This window comes from Ptiloglossa arizonensis, chromosome 10, assembly GCF_051014685.1.
Source record: "Ptiloglossa arizonensis isolate GNS036 chromosome 10, iyPtiAriz1_principal, whole genome shotgun sequence".
Classification (NCBI taxonomy): domain Eukaryota; kingdom Metazoa; phylum Arthropoda; class Insecta; order Hymenoptera; family Colletidae; genus Ptiloglossa; species Ptiloglossa arizonensis.
Genome location: NC_135057.1, coordinates 1,235,321 through 1,254,787, shown reverse-complemented (window position 1 = coordinate 1,254,787; position 19,467 = coordinate 1,235,321). Strand labels below are relative to the sequence as shown.

At 29.5% G+C, this 19,467-nt stretch overlaps 3 protein-coding genes across 9 annotated transcripts; 1 reads left to right on the top strand and 2 right to left on the bottom strand.

Moving 5' to 3' along the window:
• Positions 1–323: 323 nt before the first annotated feature.
• Positions 324–8,452, bottom strand: LOC143152347 (uncharacterized). Of its 4 annotated transcripts, XM_076322355.1 has the most exons (3): positions 7,698–8,452; positions 7,598–7,623; positions 1,319–1,414 (listed from the first exon to the last, which is right to left on the bottom strand). In XM_076322355.1, the coding sequence occupies exons 1-2, from the start codon at positions 8,317–8,319 to the stop codon at positions 7,598–7,600; spliced, it is 648 nt and encodes a 215-aa protein (XP_076178470.1). In that variant the 5' UTR covers positions 8,320–8,452; the 3' UTR covers positions 1,319–1,414. The 4 variants fall into 4 exon arrangements, with proteins under 4 accessions (XP_076178469.1, XP_076178471.1, XP_076178472.1 ...); XM_076322354.1 differs by lacking the exon at positions 7,598–7,623 and having other exon boundaries at positions 324–1,414; XM_076322356.1 differs by lacking the exon at positions 7,598–7,623 and having other exon boundaries at positions 324–1,414; positions 7,878–8,452.
• A 275-nt stretch (positions 8,453–8,727) lies between these two features.
• Positions 8,728–15,703, top strand: Armi (probable RNA helicase armitage). Of its 3 annotated transcripts, none has more exons than XM_076322343.1 (7): positions 8,728–8,866; positions 8,952–9,797; positions 10,338–11,223; positions 11,354–12,231; positions 13,759–14,328; positions 14,406–14,651; positions 14,733–15,703. In XM_076322343.1, the coding sequence occupies exons 2-7, from the start codon at positions 8,982–8,984 to the stop codon at positions 15,084–15,086; spliced, it is 3,750 nt and encodes a 1,249-aa protein (XP_076178458.1). In that variant the 5' UTR covers positions 8,728–8,866; positions 8,952–8,981; the 3' UTR covers positions 15,087–15,703. The 3 variants fall into 3 exon arrangements, with proteins under 3 accessions (XP_076178458.1, XP_076178459.1, XP_076178460.1); XM_076322344.1 differs by having other exon boundaries at positions 11,741–12,231; positions 14,733–15,702; XM_076322345.1 differs by lacking the exon at positions 14,733–15,703 and having other exon boundaries at positions 14,394–14,472.
• Eif3e (eukaryotic translation initiation factor 3 subunit E) lies at positions 15,447–18,615 on the bottom strand. 2 transcript variants are annotated; one of them, XM_076322349.1, is made up of 9 exons: positions 18,392–18,615; positions 18,210–18,326; positions 17,975–18,136; positions 17,516–17,638; positions 17,197–17,429; positions 17,005–17,122; positions 16,695–16,906; positions 16,374–16,611; positions 15,447–15,825 (listed from the first exon to the last, which is right to left on the bottom strand). In XM_076322349.1, the coding sequence occupies exons 1-9, from the start codon at positions 18,479–18,481 to the stop codon at positions 15,796–15,798; spliced, it is 1,323 nt and encodes a 440-aa protein (XP_076178464.1). In that variant the 5' UTR covers positions 18,482–18,615; the 3' UTR covers positions 15,447–15,795. The 2 variants fall into 2 exon arrangements, with proteins under 2 accessions (XP_076178464.1, XP_076178466.1); XM_076322351.1 differs by having other exon boundaries at positions 16,348–16,611; positions 18,392–18,613.
• Between the last annotated feature and the right edge of the window lie 852 nt (positions 18,616–19,467).

The window sequence follows — 19,467 nt, the reverse complement described above, 5'->3', positions numbered from 1 at the left end:
AATTTATGAAAAATTCATAAATGTCACTACAGTGTAAAACTTGACATATATCAGAATATTTATTATTTATATTTTAAATTAATGGTAAATTAACTATTATTTTCTGTATAGTTTATAGCAATCATGTATTTTTGTCTACTACTACTACTACTACTACTACTACTACCATTATTATTATTATTATTATTATTATTGTTATTATTTTTATTATTATTGCTTTATTATTATTATTATTATTCACGTTATTAATATCAAAATTAAAGGAATATTTTATAATTGAACGTTTCATAAATTTATGTCAAATTGATGGTGATAAACAACATTAAAGGTATTTATTTTCATTTTGCATATTTATTTTTATACAGCTTACGTTACATTTCGTTAAGTAATAAATAAAAATCTATACGCATGCTTTAACATTGTTATTGTCGAAAAGATATTTTTATATAATTAAATCGAAGGTATACTGTTTTTTCAATAAGATAACTAACTGTAACAATTGTATTGTCATTATTCTTATTATTCATAATTAGTATTGTATACGTGTAATTGTGAGATTTTAAATGAATTTAATACATTACAAAAGAAATAGACAATTACAACTAATAGTATCCTGGAAATATTGTTTACTACACATCCAGGAATAATATTATTTTACAAAATCAATGATATTATTGATGTGAATTATAAATATTTATGTTGTCATGCAACAGTATGTATGTAAATGATTTAAATTAGGCCTGTCCAAAACTAGCTCCAGGGTCAAAAAAGCTTCTCCCACTCTGCTTCTATCGATCAAAACATTCAACTATTTTGCCACTCTGAGCTGACCACCTCTCGTTACCTCTCACCCACCGCTCGAGCTTGCGCGGCATTATTCTTTTCGAAGCTATTTCTGTCTCTTACGTCTGACGACAGTGATGGGAGACTAAATGACGTGAGTTTAATGGGCAGGCTCGATTTAAATGAACGAATACAAACATTGGTAACACTCGGAAATATCGACTTTGTAAATATATTTCTTCACATAACAACAATGTTATAAAACAGTATACAGTATGCATAATATACAATTATAAAAATTTCTTAACCATCAGAACATAAATTTTAAACAACTTGGTAGTATATGTACGGTATTGAATTCTCTAATATGGGATTATGTAAACATTTCTATTATAATAAAATATATTTTCTAATACAAATCTGGAAACGTTTCTCATTTTGGACAGAATAATAATTAAGCCCAATGTTTAATACCAATTTAATATACGTTTGATTAAAAGTTTTTTATTCGAATCGTTACATTTGTTATATTAGGTTGAAGATTTTCTTTCGCTATCTAGTGAATCTTGTCTTTCATTCGGAGATATGGGTGTTACTGATTTTTCTTGCCTTCTGCGACGTTTCTTCCTTTCTATATAACAAAATTTTATGCTTTTTAATTTATCGTATATAATCAATACATATTAATAAAGTTAATCTTTCGATGTCTTTACAACACACAGGGTGTTCTAAAATTGGTATTCTAATCTTTGAGTATAGGTAGTATTTATCAAAATAAATAAAAAAGTATTAATAAATATGGATCCAGAAATCAACAGTTGCCGTGTCATAAAGAAAAATTGTATTTTAGACCCAAATTTATGTAATTTGTGTAAGATAATCTACAGGATGGAATGGATACATAAAGCGTGACTTATAGTCGACCACACGTCTACTATAAAGAATAGTATTCAATTATTTCCATAGTCGCTTATACTGATCAATGTACCTGCGATGTTCAATTGTTTTGTACTTTATTATTTTATTCTACTGAATTTTATTCTGTATAAAAATATCAGGATGAAGTAATTGAAAAATCAAATATTTTATGCATTTTATAAAAACTAAAATTAGAATGTATGGAATCTACAGTAACAGCCAAAATCGTATACCACATATACAAACATGTTTCTACTGGTTAACAAAATTTAAGGATGACTTGAAAAGAAATATAACGAATATAGTAAATGTATATATATTTATTATGTATTAATATAAAAAAAATGGACCTTTTTAAATATAAAAAAAATAAAGTTACTATGATTCAACTGGAAAACATCTCATAGCTAAAATTGTATATTTGTAGAAAATTGTTTTAGTTCATTTAACTTAAGGTCTTAGGTTGAGTGCTTGAGGTGATGTATTAATCACTTTTGGGCAATTATGCAATAACCATATTTGAGCAATATGCGACGTATGTAGATATATTTCTGATCATTGTCGCTATAAAATTTGAAGCAACTTCTAGATAAACTTTAAATTATTTACTTCGGCAAACATGTATCCCCAGACCATTACCGATCCACCTCCATGTTTAGCAGTAGGTTTTTTTTGTTATTTGAAATTCTTTATTTAATTGATATTACTCACAAGGGACATCGCTTAAGTGTAAATTACTGATTGTAAGCAACTAACATAGAATATAATTCTTAGAAAAATATTTTTTTTATCTGCTATAATCCATATCTAGGGAGTGAAATTAGCTCTTAAAGTTGGGAAGAAAGACACCCAATAAAGTTAGCACTTTTCTGAATTGGTAGATTTGTAGAAATAAAACAAATAATAGGAATATTTAACCATCGTTATAGAGAGTTTTAAGGTAGTTGTGTTTCTCAGTGTAATTTCGGTCACGCGGTTATAAGTCTTCCTTCCCTTTTCAATGAGAAGCAATACGGCAGACCGTTTGTACTTGTGGCGACAAGTTTTGACAGCCAAGGACTAATTAACAATACGTGTCCATAATATAAACAGATACTATATTAAATATTTTTACAACTGTTCGCGTAAGCTTCAAAAATTCACGTTCCGCATTGAAGCTGATTTTATTGTACCAGCGCTAACTTTTATTCAAAGGATCAAACAAAAAGTTTCAGATATATACATTTTCCATATTGGTCTATACTTTATATTGGCAAATTTATAAAGATGCGAAACATTGCTTTATATAAAAAAAAGAACATTTTTTAACATACTGTTTATACAAATTGATACTTTACAAAACAGTTGGGAGCTTAAATTCATTATTTAAAAGTGTATTAAAGTAGTGAACATAGTAACAGATAATAAATTTTTATTTAAACAACTTTTTTCTAGGTCTCATAATTTTCGAAATATCGAGGGAAATGTGTTTTTCTTCCCCAACTTTGAGAGCTGATTTCACTCTCCAAATATGGATTTCATTAAAATTGGCGATTTACACTTAAGTGACGTCCGTCGTCAGTAATTTTACTATCCGAATGAAAGACGTTAAATTTACTTTCACCGGCAAAAATAACTTACATACATATGTATATTCAAAAATAAAAATCTTTAGTTAAATGTTCTCCTACAAACTATAATCTTTTCTTTTCATATCTACGGTTGATAAATGGTTTGCTTCGAGCAGCTAAAAATTATGCTTTTAGCAGTTTAGAAGCACAAAGCTTTAAATTATCTTTAATGTTTCCAAGTACTAATGTTACATTCTATGCATTAAACTTCTTATTTGGAGCTATTCTTGATTTATTTGTTATCCTATTTTTATTTTTATAATATTTTATATTATATTGAACAGTGCTACAACTTCTGTCAATAATTTTTGTAATTTCTCGATAGCTTTCACCACTCTTATATTTCGTTAGAATAATTTGTCGCTCCTCTCCAGTTCTTTCTTTCATTTTTAGTATTTCTTCGTATCGATTTTTAATTTGAACGCTATACGTCATTTACTGACAAGCTGAAACAATGTACTCTTCTTCTGTTTGAAGTTTTTCATTTGTTTTTGGTAATCCCATTAGAAGAATACTGAAAAGATATGCACAATACGATTTTAGTTGTGGAATGTTTTCCAGACTAAATCGGAGTAACGTGTCTGTGCGCGTGCGCACGTGTGTATTCACATATACGTACATATGTATGTATATTTTTGGTAATTTTATATTTACGCGTTATTTGTAAAAATCATTACATCATCAAGTTTTAAGTAAATCTTAGAGAGAATTAAATTTTGTATAAAATCATTAGATAAACTTTTTCTCTATCTTCTCTAATAATGAATAAATTAAACAAAATCTTATTCATTGTGTAATTAAACCACATTAATAGTCTACATCGTAAATATTATAAAATAATGTCGTGATAAATTTAAAAAAATTAATATATAAAAACTGAAAAAAGTGAAATCCGTTAAAATAAGAGTCCACTCTTGATCAATAGCGTGCATCCTGTAATACTCAGCTAAACATCGAAGCTTGGGGACCATCCTCCAATCTGTCCCATTACTATGGCACCACAATTACAGACGAGATATAGATGAGAATATTTCAGTAAAGTGACATTTCAAACCATAGATATTGCTTGCAATTAATTGAATTATTGCCCGATGGAAATTGTTAATAATTATAATAAATCAAGATATTGTAGAATCTGTGAAGGTTCACAGTTTCAATGAATTTTGATTCCGAAGCGTGATTGTTTTTAATGTTCGTGCAAACCCCTAAATGTTAATGTTATAGTATGCATAATATTTGTATGTCATAAATCATTAATTAATCTTCTCGAAGTAATTTTAGAACTAACTCTACATCTGTGACAACATATCCCCTTGTAAGTATATACAGACCGTAATCGAAAACTTTCTTCTCCTCGGAGCCACCTAGAAAGACGGATGTCTCGACTTCGAATCTACTGCTTGGCCATACTTATATTGATCAACGTTGATGAGCACTCCAAATTTAGAGCTATACCCATTTTCCCATATGTATTTTGTTTTTTTCTCTGTTCCAAAGTAACTGTATTTAACTGTCATCTGATTTTATTTTTCTATTGATACAAATGTTTTATCACCCCTTAATTAGGGGTTACATCAAACGAAGAGAATTCATAATAACGTACTGCCTCTAGTTTTTAATTGTTTATTGCATTTAAATCCTCATTGTTTCTTGAAATTCTATAACTCTTTTCTAATTGTTTAATTGCTTCCTACATTTACTTACCAGTTACTTATTGTATCAGTACGAATTTTTAACTAAGAGTATCAGCGAAAAAAGAGGATTTATAATAAGCAATGCCATTAGTTTGAAAATAAATAATTATAACATACTTTATTTAATAGATTACTGTTCTTATAGTCCTATTATTTTTTCAATATTTTTTCGATTTTTTAGCTAGGTATATCTAACATCGAATAAAGATAATTTATGATACCTCTTCTTGATAATATAATACAAAAAATGTTTTCACTTCTTAAATAAGTGACACCTAATAAGTGTTACACGCAAAGAATAGATCGCGAGACAGAGAATCTAAAGTAGTTGAATAGTGAGGCTTGGCATAGCGTGCAGTAAATGTAGCGGCTGACCACCATCAAACAGAGAAGTTGAAAGATTTTAAGTGAGCATTCCGCATTTCTTTTATCTTGTAGTATTAGGAGTACTAGGTATGGTTAACTTGATGTTTATGTTTGATTTTAGGTTCATGATGAAGATATCGGATCTTTAGTTTCAAGTTTAGTCTAAGCTATTCTTTTAAGGCCACCGTGTACAAATCTCTATGCTTTGCCAAGCAATTATTGAATAGGTAGCTTATTTTCACTTGCTCACTCGTTCCTGTTTCAAATGTGCTTATTATACAAGCAAGTAACCGACTGTTTTTGGCGGGCACTGCTTCATAACGATTTAATTTTTTTATATTAAAAAATGTTAATTTGTTTTGATATTACTACTGAATAAACATAGATATATTTACAATATATGTATATTCATCGTATTTTTTTTCCAAGTCATCCTTACATTCCTTCATGGTAATTATTTAGATATTTGGTTTACTCGCCGATTTCGATTACTTGTGGATATGTTGTAGAGGGCAAGATTTAGAGTAACTTTCTCCTCTACGTGTATATGCGGTCTAATTTAGTTCCGAAATATTTGCAAAATTCTATCGATACTATTACTTTGAATTGTGACTTTATGTACATGTTCACTTATTTGCTGCATTCGTAAATTCATCAGTGGTTCGCAATCGATTTCTGACGTGGAGTCGTGCTCGCTATGAAAGGAAAACTAACCTTACCTTAACCCAATTCGTGAAAATTAATATTATTTTGATAGTTATGAATTAGGTTAAGGTAGAGTTAGTTTTTCTCTCATCGCTGAGTGCGTCTCCATGCATCTAACATTGTTTTTCGTTTAGTCCACCCGTCATACAAAGTTGATTACTACTATTGTAAGTCATTGTAACACAACATGTTCATAGGAACAATAGGCATTCCTGGCTGAGCGACCGTTAGGCATTCTTGCACATACTGTGACGACTATATACATACGTATAAGCCAAATTTAGTATGTGCTAGTGAAAGTATTTTGCGAATATTTTAGAAACTAAGACAGACCGCATACACATGCAGAGGAAAAAGTTATTTCCATATAACATATCCACAAACAGTTGAAATTAGTGATTAAGTCAAACTTCTAAATAATTACCGTAATAATTGCTTAATGAACATTATGTAACGATTAAACGAAACAACCTTAACACCATCGGATGCGTGGCGACTAGGCCCGCTATGTAGACATCATTTGTGATGATCGATATAGTGACTAGATCGTATTATCCGTCCACAAGAAGAAGGTACAATTTGTTTGCATTCTCGCTCCGCTCGTAGTCCGTTGCCGCTCTTGCGATCGCAAGCAAGAATCGCCGTTGGCCGAAAACGGTGACAAAAACCGACCGCGGTGATCCCAAGTCCGAATGAGAACAAATTCGTAGTAAGGTGCATCGACGTAGGCTCCCAATAAAGCGTCAAGTATTTATAAACAGAAAGTTGTTATTTCTTACAGTTTAGGTACCATCACGAAACAATAAATACAATTTAATTTAAATTAGTTCTTTCCACTATACATAATTTTCAAAATAATAATGATTATTACGCATATTAAATTGTATTCATTTTTTCATTACGAGAAATTTGTCGAATCAGGAACGAAATCATTCTGTTTCTTAATAGCTAATATTTGATTAGGAAGCTACGCCAATGACGCAGTATTTTCTCTCACTCTTCGGCCAATGGTGATTCTTACATGCGATCGTACGAGCGACAACGGACTACGGGCGGAACGAGGGTGTAAACATGTACCTTCTTCTCGTGAACGAATAATAGATAATGGCACCCGGCAAATCGTGAAATTTCCCCCTACTACTACACATCTAATCAAGAGCCGCGTGTCCGTGAGCTCGGCACTTTAATAGTTCCGTGAATCGAAAGAGGAGAGTATGACATTTTCTCTATTGTTATTGAAAACTCTGAAGTTCAATTTACATATTTCATATTAATACGCTTATCAAGTTTTAATGTCAATCACAGATGCCGATTTCAATAAAATTGGTACGGAATTAAGAGTTACATTTTTTCTGAAAAATATACAGATATAGATATATCTTATCTATTTTTCCGTTACTTTATATTTTAATACTTTTGCACAATAAACAATAAAAATGACTAATTTTGAAGGTATATTAACACGTTTATGAAAAAAATAAAATTTCAAAAGTTACATAATTAAATCCTATCTATTCTTACCTATATTGTTGTTATTTTTTTTAAATCTGTTAAGAAAAAAAAATTATACTCTATTTCAGTTATAAAAATTACCTCGTATATGCAAAATTTTATCATGTACCTTTTTCCTTAGCAATTTTAATATTTTTTTTCATTTCGGCATTATACATTTCCTGCCGTTTATTCATCATTTTTTCACGAGTAACTGTGATCTCATCTTCTAAATACCATTTTAGAGGTCCTCTGCATCGTATACAAATTATTGGTTCAGTCCATTCAAGTTTATCCTGTCTGTTTGTACCAATTCTTGAAGTACCTCCAGGGCCACGTTGTCCACCACGCAATTGATCACCCCATTCAACTCGTGGATCATTTCGATTTCTCCTTCGATCTCCGCCACGCTGTCGATTTTCATATCCACCTCGCTGTCGATTTTGGGATCCACTTCGATGTCCGCTACGATGCCCACTTCGATGTCCACTTCGTAAACTATTTCGATAAGCACTCCTTTGAAGCCCGCGTTGGCAAGATGGTGAAACACTATCACCGTCTTGAATGCAAAATTTGATACTTGGACCTCCACCGGTTAAATCGTATGGCCAAAAACCCGGACCAGAATATCTCTTCCTTGTTTCTAATCCCGAATCAAAGTCTTTAATGTCACAACAAAATCCGTAAGGCTTTGCTGTAAAATCATGCTGTGAAGTACTAACGTCAAATTGTTTCGGTAAATTTCTTCTCATATTTTTTTCAAAACTTTTGATATTATTATACTATAAATTTGGACAAAAGTAACAATAACAAGCGAGAGTTTAGGATTTAATGTGTTTAATGTGTACAATTTACAAAACTACGAATATAATTTTCCGGATATGGTGATGTATTACCATGTCTGATTGGTTAACCATGTAAATGTGTGTATATAGTAAAGGCATGTTACATAGCTGTAAACCTACGATGCAACTTCAGAAAGCACGTGTATCTGGAGATGATCGAACGATTGACAACATAATTTCGAAACGTTATCCATAAAATTATGAATTCCTCCGCTCTGTCGTCTGGAACTTTAGGCCATTCACCAGGGCAAAGAACGTCAGAATCTCAAGATTCGGAATTAACCTCTAGCGGAAATCAAACATCGAAAATATTGAATCAAATGAAATCTGAATTACAAGAACAAAAACAACAAAAACGTCTACTTCGGGAATTGCACTTAAAACGTGTTCAATCGTTGAGAAAAGAATTGGATTATATTAAAGCAACCGAGTGGAGATATCAGCCAGTTGATCGGTATATTCTATTACTAGATTCTAATTTGCAAAATTGTCTTTGAGTATAACACTAATATAAATCTTATTGAAAATAATGTTTGTAGGTACATGGATAGAAACAATAGAAATTAAATATGCTGTCATTAATATATACCCTTGTAAAATATACTTTAGGATATAAGTCATCGACTAAAAGTGACACGGACGAAATAAACAATGCCATTGCCCGTATAGAAAATGCCTATGAAAAAGAAATAGTCAAAGATGAATATTTTGATAAGGATGATTGTTACTACAAAACAGGGGAAATTACTTTTATTGCAACTGATTATGTTTTAGTTGATAACTATTATGTATATGATACAGTAAATGTCTCTATAGATAATTTAAAAGTGGGCGATAAAATCTATTATTTAGTTGTACAGAAAGACCATGAGAAAGCACATAAAATAAAGAAAATTGTTTCTGTGATAGATGAACTATGGGATAATGTAGTTACAGATCCTTCGACAAATTTGGATAAACTACAAACAATAACAAAATGTATAATTGGAAAAGTAGTAGAATATAAGAATCGAGTATTAATTGTGGAACCTAATAATATTTCGGTTCATTTGAATAAAGTGCAATCAGAATTTATTCCTATGATTGGAGATTGGTTAAAGCTAGAAGCAGAAGTAGAAATTAATATGAATTCTTATGATCTAAATGAAGAAATTTTACAAATAAAGAAGGTACAACCTCTACGATCTAAGTTGGGTTTTGGTATTGTATCTACTTATGATCCATGTCAAGAATTTGGTACTATTGGAAAAGATATTATATTTAACAGAAGGATATGTGATCTTGGTTACATTCCTCATGTCGGTGATAAGGTAATTAGTGAATGCATTGAAAGTGATCAAGTACTTTACACATGGAGATCATTAACGGTGGTTCCAGTACATCAGGCAAGTGTTGCTTTAAATACGTTAATTGTTTATACATTAATAGTGATAGAGTTTATGTCAAAAATTTACTTTCTATATAATTAATTGTGTAGTATAAATTATATTATCTGTTTAAACAAATTTTTTTGTACATAGTTCTAAAATATTTATGATAATATCAGTCATTACATAAATGATATTAGTTTAATATAATGTTGTATATCTTTCTCTACAAATATTTTAAATATAAATGATCAACGTTTCATCGTATCACATGTTTTATTTTGTATCTTTGTAAAACATTTCTACCTAATTATCACATTTTATATATTAGTTGCAAAGATGTGTTTTTTAATGTAAATTTTAAAATATATTTATAATACAGATAATTGTAAAATAAAATTATAGAATTGACACAATTATTTTGGTCAATATTCTTTACTCGCAATTGTAATTTTATAATTAAAAAATAAAATAGAATTTAAATGCATTTTGAAAATAAATTGTTTTATAAAAAAGTTTAAAATCTAAATGTAATTCAAACAAATTTGTTCTTTATAGGTCTCAAGAAAAGATACCTTACCAACATTATGCACTACACCCATAACAAAAAAGAACTTAAATGAACTTCTGAAAAATAAGTGTGGAATAGATATTAGTAATAATATAAATGTTGAGTTAAATATGTTAGAAGAAAAAAATATAATAGTTAAAATACAAAATGTAGGTAATACTAGCCATATACTACGCAAAGGTTACTTCATGATAAAGAAAGCTCAGTCTCAGTTAACTTTAGTACAACCAACCACTTTTGATACAGTTTCATTATTAAATCCTTCTGATACTTTAATATGTATATTTAAATGTAAAGCAAAATTTGTTGGTACAAGCGAAGAATTATTTATCTTTAGTTTCAAAGGTTTTGAAATTGGAAGAATTTTTTACATATCTGTTAAACCTAAAAGTATACAGAAAAAGACATGTTCCAAAAGTGATAATACTAAACTTAATAAGTATAGTCGTGTACCAGAACTAGATGAATGGAATGAAGCAATATACATTCCAGGTGTTAGACCACGTAGATCACCAGCATTCATTAAAGTACGTAATGTAGTGTTCAAAGTCCCACAGTGTTATTGGGATGTAATATCACAATGTCTAAATGAAAGGAAATCACAAACTGAATTTGCATATGATGTAGGAAATTCCATACCTTGTCTGTTAAATAGACTCTGTTTTCAATCGTACAAAGATCGTTTTCATGCTTTATTATATTTAGAAGAAATTGCTCAAACAATAAATATGCAACAATATTGTATAGAAAGTACAAGTATGAGACATTGCAAAGAATACTTGGTAATGGAAGTACCTGGTCTTGCTGAAAGACGCCCATCTCTTCTTGTTGGTGACAGAGCTATAATATCTTTTAAGTGGGATAATTCTCAAGGTATGTTATTATATTTGAAAATATTAATACATATGTGCATGTACTGCATAGAATATGTATGAATAAATAAATAGAGAACATCTTTTTTAAGTCTTATATGCAATGTAATTTGTTATGGTGTTTGCAATAGGAAAACTAAAATACGAAGGATTTATTCACAAAGTTACAAATTTAGAAATTTTTTTGAAATTCAATCACAAATTTCATCAAGAATATAATAGTGAAGATTGTCAAGTAACATTTAAGTGCTCACAATCTGCCATACAACGTAGTCATAATGCTATTAATATGGCTGTAAGTCGCTTGGGTCCTGACTTTCTGTTTCCTACTCATGTGATTGAAAAAGAATCTCAATTAAATCTTGAAGAGATTGAAGTCATAAATGAAACATCTTGTAAACAGATGACTCATCAGCGGACTGATTCCATATCATCAGAATCCTCTTGTATTAGTACTAGATCTACAAATAATAAATCTAATAGTACAACAAAATCATTTACAAAACTATCTGTTACAGAAAGATTATTCAATGTAAAACCAATGGAGAAAACTCCAGAATCAGTAACAAGTTCTGTTACAACAACAAAAGATAATGAACACATTAAAACGAACATAAGAGAGAATGAAACAAATAGTCAGCAAAATTCAATAGATATAGTATTGCCAAAAAAAGCAAAACAAACAGCATCCACTTCTCCTGACAGCAGTGATTTACAGCCGTATATTTCACAAATAAAAAAACGAAAATTACTTTGGTTTAACCAAAATCTAAATTACTATCAGAAGGAAGCCATAAAAAACATATTGAAAGGACTTGCACGGCCATTACCTTATGTAATATTTGGACCACCTGGTACTGGAAAAACTGTCACTCTTTGTGAAGCAATTCTTCAAATTTTATCAACAATACCTGAAAGTCGGCTGTTGATTGCAACACCATCTAATAGTTCAGCAAATCTTATATCGGAAAGACTTTTAGACAGTGGTGTTCTTAAACCTGGTGATATGGTATTTTACATTTGTATAAAAATATACATTACAATAACTTTGTATAGACCTGATTTGTAATTCTTGTTTATAAATTTTTTAGTTCTTTTATGTTCTTTAGTTCTAATCATAAGTAATAATTCAACAATAGACAAAATTATAAGCACAAAAATATTATTAAAATAAAATTTGGTAGATAATTAATATATATTAATCTATTGTTTGACCAATTTTGTTAATATTGAAGTCATATAGTTTTAACAGTATACGAAGAGAGTTCAATACATTTTCAATATCGATATGTAGTATGCTTTTGTACAGAATAATTATTAGTAGTTTTTGGTAAAGAGACTTGTAAAGAATACACTTTAGTGTGTACTGTTAATATAGTACAGTCAGTAATACTTTTGAAATTGTATACAAAACGTAATCATCATGAATAATTCTATAATGTTAGTAAAATTCAAACATTGTGTTATGCTACAATTTCTTATTGAACAAAGAAAAAGCTGGAAAATGAGTCATGATGATATATTGGCTGTCTATCAGAAGTCTTTGTTTTCATTATTAACAATTCAAAAATATTTAAGGAAATTGAAAAGAAGCAGAGTGTATTAAAAATGATTTCCACTTTGATCGTTCAGATGAGAGCATTATAAAAGAAAATATCACACAAATTGAAAAACTTTTATTGGGAGATTCAGTGTGAAAATGTTAACGAAGATAACGAATTTCCATTTTATTGACTTTTTCGTCAGCATTATTTTTATTCCCCATGACTCTTTAAACCCCATGACTAATACAAGACGAATGGCTTGAATATTCACATCAGCTCAGAAACAAGTGCATATAGATTGTTATAGAGTTTTTAAACTTCTATGGTAATAACTTTTGAATCTGAGAAGATTATAACACTTTTCTTGGATTGGCAAGAAATTTTGTTTATTGACTAGAAGATAAAATATGCCATTATCATTGGGGAATTTTAACTTCAATTCTATGCTACTTAAGAGAATTAATTTAAGGAAAAGACATGGAAAACTATTGTATTATGCTGTTTTTTCACCGTGATACTTCTGTATGCATAGCTCATATTATTAAAACTCTTGTGAAGAAGTTGAGGATTGAATAGTTCAATCATTTACACTATAGTTCAAACTGGACACCTAATGACTACTTTTTATTTTTCAACATGAAAAAGTTTTATATGGAAATCAATTTTTGAACAATGACCTTTTAAAGTTGGCTATTAGTGAGCATTTTGACGGAAAAGAACAAAACTATTTTTGAATATAAAAAAGTTAATTTTAAATTCTTAAAAGTGTATAGCAATTAAGGGGTACTATAATGAAAAATAAAAGTACTTGCATATATTTTTTTCGGGTTACATAAAAAATTGTATTGAACTTCCCTCGTATATTGTATATTATATGTATATATATAAAAAGGTATTGTATTATAAATACGAACTACAATTTAACTTTGAATTATTATATACTTCATTCAGTAAGACTGAGAGTGTATATTAAATATTTTCTTTTTTCACAGGTACGGCTTATAGCTCATCATTATTTAGGTAGTGATGCTATATCTAATAAATTATTGCCATATTGTGCCACTGCAGAATTAGCAGAAGAAGGAACACACGAAAAAACAAAATATAGTGGAGTGGGACCAAGATTAAATTGTACTATGAGCGTACTTGGTCGTCACAGAATTACTGTTGGTACCTGTATTGCTTTAGGAATATTGCACAATATGGGTTTTCCCCATGGACATTTTTCACATGTACTCATTGATGAGGCTGGTCAGGCAACAGAACCAGAGATTATGATTCCACTCAATTTTATTCATTCTTATTATGGACAAGTAGTTCTTGCAGGCGATCCATTGCAACTTGGTCCGGTTGTAGAAAGTAAAATAGCAAAAAATTTTGGATTAGACGAGTCATTTTTAACGAGGCTGCTGCGACATTTTCCTTACCAAAAAGATCCTAATGGCTTTGAAACATTGTATGATCCTCGTCTTGTCACAAAACTTGTTATAAATTATCGAAGTTTACCAGAAATACTTGAGTTGCCAAGTTCATTGTTCTATGATTCTGAGTTAATAGCACATGTATGTATATTTATGTCATAAAACTCACATTTACAGCACTTATTAAATAAAAAAAGTCATTAAAGAAATATTTGTAGATTTCTTCTAAAAGAAGTAAAGAAGCAAAGCTTTTACAAACATTAGCTGCTGAATTACCAGAAAGAAAAGGTTCTCCACCAGCTATAGTATTTCATGGTGTGAATGGTAAGAGTTGTAAAGATAATGACAGTCCAAGTTGGTATAATCCTGAAGAAGCAACACAAGTATATCTTTACCTTTTAAAACTGTATAAGTGTGGCCTTTCACCTGATGATATTGGAATTATAACTCCTTATCAAAAACAGGTAAAATATTTGAACACGATTTATAAAATAATAATTATAAAAGCAACTCATATTTTCCTTTTTTTTAATTGTTTAATACAGGTTCATGAAATTCGAGAATTATTTATGGAGATGGATACAAAATTACCAAAAATCAGTAGTGTTGAAGGATTTCAAGGTCAAGAGCGCAATGTTATTATTATTTCAACTGTGCGATCCTCAAATAATTTCGTAAATGAAGATATTAAACACTCTCTTGGATTTGTTGCTTGTCCCAGAAGACTTAATGTTGCAATTACTCGTGGTCGTGTTTTAGTCATAATTTTAGGAAACCCGAGACTTTTAGCTCAAGATCCTTATTGGAAAAACGTTCTAATATATTGTATCAATCAAGATTCTTATACTGGATGTAGTTTCGTTTTTTCTGATACAGACGATCTTCAGGTGGAAACATAATTTTTTCATTAATAACGAAACTAACTTGTGATAAATTGTAACAACATTTTTAAACAATGCTTTTTTGTATTTGTCGAGATATCTATTACTGAATTACAAAATTACACTTCTTCTTTGTACAGTATTCTATATCTGTAAGTGTTTTAACAAAAAACTAAACAATATTGTTGTTACTATATAAAAATCCATTCTGAAGACAATATTACTTTCAGATAAACCAATGCAAGTTTTTAGTATAAAATATTAAGTTATATTATACAATGAACAATGTACTTATTTTTTGCATTAAATACCTTCTTTTTGGTTAGATTATCTTTTTAAAAGTATTTGATGATGGAAGTACAGTAAAACAATAGCAAGTTTCAGCACAAGTATTCAATTCAATTGTTCTTTGTCTACACATTTCCAATAATGAAATGCATAGATACAAATTATATAGTGTATAATTTTTATACTGTAATCTACATGAATATATGTATGTACGTACGTACATCGCGTGCGTATGTATGTCGTACAGTATTCATGCAAATATTTTTATTTGTGTAATTTTACTGTTTGCAAGAGAGTATAAATAAAAATATATTCGTTTCACCATATAGTTCAGATCTCCCTTAATACACATAAAACTTCCATGTCGATGTTCTGTTTATACTTCGAGTTGAATTAAGTGCCCTTTTTTGACAATATCCTTGCACATTGTATTGTAGTGTCACAAGTCCAAATTCCAAAAAGTTTTGTACTGTAAGAAATAAAACTTTTTACTATGACATATATAATAGCATTTAGACTACATTCAAAATTGAAGTCTTTTGTTTCTGATTCATGTATATATGAATGACTTCATGAATGGATACATCTTACATATTGTCTTTATATTTTCATCATATTGTATACATATGGTTCTTCTTTTATTCTTATTAGATAAGACATAGTATATTGTGTATAACGATTAAAAAAGTTTAATAAAAAATAACTCAATATCAAGTAATTCAATCTCTATCAAGTTAATTACTGAAAATTTTGGTTTAATGCCAATATACTTGTAACAAGAAGAACACTTATGTGATAGAATTTATTAAAATACAGAAATATCTTAAGAATGTAAAGAAAATAGTTTTATTTTGTTCAATAGTTGAGCAATTACTGGCATTGATAGCAATAAAAGAATTAATGTAAAATATCTTAGTCGGCTAAAATTAATCAAATGGTCGAAAAGAAGGAAAAACGTTGAGTGGAAAAAATGATTGCGAATGATACTAACCTCAACTAGTTCCACACTATACTTACTGGATCCTGATTTTTAGCTTTCAATTTACGTTCAATTAGATTTTCTAATGCTTCACTTCGCACGCTTAGCGTTTCAATTTTTTCAACTAGTTGCTGGTACGGTGATGCTGGTTGTCCACCCATTACAACATGTCCTAATTTGCTGTCTATTTTGGCATCTAACCGTGCATTACGTATTAAATTGACAATCCAGCATTCAGCTACATCTGCTTTCATATTAAGTTTCTCTGCAAGCATTCTGTAATATTAAAGTGTAATGACAAGGTATCAAAAGTATGTTCTTTATTTAATCATAAAATTAAAAATATAAAGTTATTGTACCCAATACTGATACACTGATGAATTCGACAGAATGTTTCGAAGATCATCAAACGAGCATTCTCTACAAATTCACTTAATAACGCGATCAGGAAAAAGTCATTAAATACAACTGTTTGACACTCTTGTAATTTTTGTCTTGCTCCATCAAAATCAAAATTAACATATAAATGTTCTAGAAACTCAGTTATAGGATCACGATACGTATAAGATTCCTGTTAACAGAACATAATTTATATTGTACATTTGAAAGTTATTTATGATTAAACTTTTTCTCAATTTTATAATATTTTAATGAAATCCTTTTACACACCTGTTGTATTACTTTTACAAGATCTTTTAATATTGATCGCCTAGAACGATTGACAATCACAGCTGCAGCTAAATATCGTAATATATGAGGGCACATTGTTTGAATAGCATTGAGGTAACTGTAAAAGTAGTACATAGATTATAGTCGTTTATTATACTTAACATAATTATGCTTGGGAAAATATGTACATACTGTGGTCGATAAAGGAACATTTCTATAATTAAATCTCTGCCTTTTACATGATTAAAAAATACAAATAAACTCCAATGAATAAGCCATGTTCTTTGTTGTAATATTTGAAGAGAGTTTCCTATAACATTGCTATCTATGTATTCCCTTAGTTTGTTTACATCTTCCAATGCAGTTTCCCAATTTTGCACCAAAATTTCTGATGCTAATTTACCCCAAAGTACATTTAAATAATTCTGAAAATTATATGGATTTAATATATGATTAAAGTATTATATACTTACAAAATACTTTATATACATTGAATATATTACAGTCATACCTTATCTGCTGGTGACATTATAAGCATATAGAAATATAGATATGATGTAGAAACAGAATAATTGCCACACTCATAACGATACTTTGCTAATTTTACAAAGCTGTCCATCATTTCCACTCTGAACTACAAATATGTAATAAATAAATTAAAATAAATTTTTGGACTTAAATATTTTTATTGTTTATATTAAAAATATATCCTCATTGCAAAATAATAAAGGCATTTTCCTGATTTCTTCTCACAAGAAGAATTATATGTATTTATTAACCTAGGTATATTATTTATAAGTTGAGTAGAAATTATAAAAAAGAAATCTACAATAATTGATACTTGATTCAATTGAAACTTTTTGAAGAATAATTGTAATACTTGTGATTATATTAAATACTATTTTTATATTACGAATAATTACATATAAAAAATATTATTGCATTACATTACATGTATAGTTATACTTACATCAGATTCTTGAGTTAAATAATTATTTAATGCTTTAGAATCTCGCATATTTTCCATTTTCTTCATGACTTCCTCATTATTCATAAGTGCAACAACAACTGATACATTATTTTGCAAAATACCAAGCTCCTGAAGTACATCTGCACGATGAGCTTTCAATTCCTATGATTAAAGTTTCCATAATCAGTTTTGTCATTCACAAATACTCGTTTCTATTTATTATATTTATTCATACCTCTGGTACTTCTAAATTGGGATAAAGTTGCTTCCTAATGTCAATAGTGTAATCAATCATATTTGTTTTGCTAAGAATATTGAGTTTAGCTTGAAGCAGTTCATCCTCATCATAAATCTGAAACGCGCAAGTGTATTATAACCAAAAGGCATATGGCTAAAACATTTCTCGCTTTATTATACCTGTTTTGCAGATAAGAACTCCAAAAGGGGAAACACTAAATGTCGATCAAGATATTGACCTATACGCGATGTCAGATCGAATTTCGCCATTTCGGCTTTTAAAGAACGAGCGAAAGGGATTCTAACCACAATCTACAAGTAAAAACGAGTCTAACCACGCTCTGTGTTAACGTCAAAAAGTATAGAATAGAACGTGCAGAAAGTTCTCACTAAGTATAAGTTATTAAATCTCTAAAACTCACACCACTAGGGGGCTACAGACACGCAACATGCAAATCACTGAATATGCATCTAGTAACTTCGCAATTAAACATAACTATGCGATATTATATTTCATTCATTGAGAAGAAAAACTCTGGTAACCAAATCATGTGACTTGCAAGATCGAACAATAGCGTGTTGTACTCTATTTTATAAAATAGACTATTGGACACTCTGTTTTCAAAAAAAACATTTTAAGCTACTCAGCAACATATTGAATTTCCTATGTTATTACACAATAATGCAAAAACCATTTATTCATGAGTTCAGCATTTTGGACTATTCAGGGAGTCGAGAAAGAAAGCAACTGTAAGGTTTACTTTGTTGCTCTCGAAAATTTAAAATGTACACAAAATTCAGTTATAAAGTTTCATTGAAATTCATGCTCACTCATTCAAACAAATATTTTTTTTGTAATAGTCAACGTGAACAGGGGATCTTAAAATAAGTTTTTCTGTAAAGAAAATTTATTGACATTTTTTCAATACAATAATTTGCTGGGTAATGTTCTATCTTCAATCGACGCGACGGTCATTAACCGTTTACCTGCAAATCGGACTTCAGATTTTTCGAGAACATAAAGAAAGCTTCACTTCACCTTTTTTTGCGACTCATCGAAGTTGTCCAAAGTTTCGAGTTCACAAATACGTGGCTCTTGTAGCTTAGTGGTAAAGGGAAATTTTATAGTTGACTATCTAACCACTATAGTTTCATGTATGATATTAACTTGAAGTATCATTAGAAAATCAAACCTATTTTAATTTTGTACAGTAATTCGCAACAGAATGTTCAATGTCTTGACAAAGCAAGTTACG

What these genes read in the sequence shown, in the direction of transcription:
- LOC143152347 (XM_076322354.1), bottom strand. Translation starts at nt 8,319, where the DNA reads ATGAGAAGAAATTTACCGAAACAATTTGACGTTAGTACTTCACAGCAT. An exon ending in TAAAATTGCTAAGGAAAAAG is followed by an intron (nt 1,415 to 7,697) that starts GTACATGATAAA and finishes TTTGTTATATAG; the next exon opens with AAAGGAAGAAACGTCGCAGA.
- Armi (XM_076322343.1), top strand. Translation starts at nt 8,982, where the DNA reads ATGCTGTCATTAATATATACCCTTGTAAAATATACTTTAGGATATAAG. An exon ending in CGGTGGTTCCAGTACATCAG is followed by an intron (nt 9,798 to 10,337) that starts GCAAGTGTTGCT and finishes TGTTCTTTATAG; the next exon opens with GTCTCAAGAAAAGATACCTT. An exon ending in TAACTCCTTATCAAAAACAG is followed by an intron (nt 14,652 to 14,732) that starts GTAAAATATTTG and finishes TGTTTAATACAG; the next exon opens with GTTCATGAAATTCGAGAATT.
- Eif3e (XM_076322349.1), bottom strand. Translation starts at nt 18,481, where the DNA reads ATGGCGAAATTCGATCTGACATCGCGTATAGGTCAATATCTTGATCGA. An exon ending in ATTTAACTCAAGAATCTGAT is followed by an intron (nt 17,639 to 17,974) that starts GTAAGTATAACT and finishes ACATATTTGTAG; the next exon opens with TTCAGAGTGGAAATGATGGA. An exon ending in CATCAGTGTATCAGTATTGG is followed by an intron (nt 16,612 to 16,694) that starts GTACAATAACTT and finishes TTAATATTACAG; the next exon opens with AATGCTTGCAGAGAAACTTA.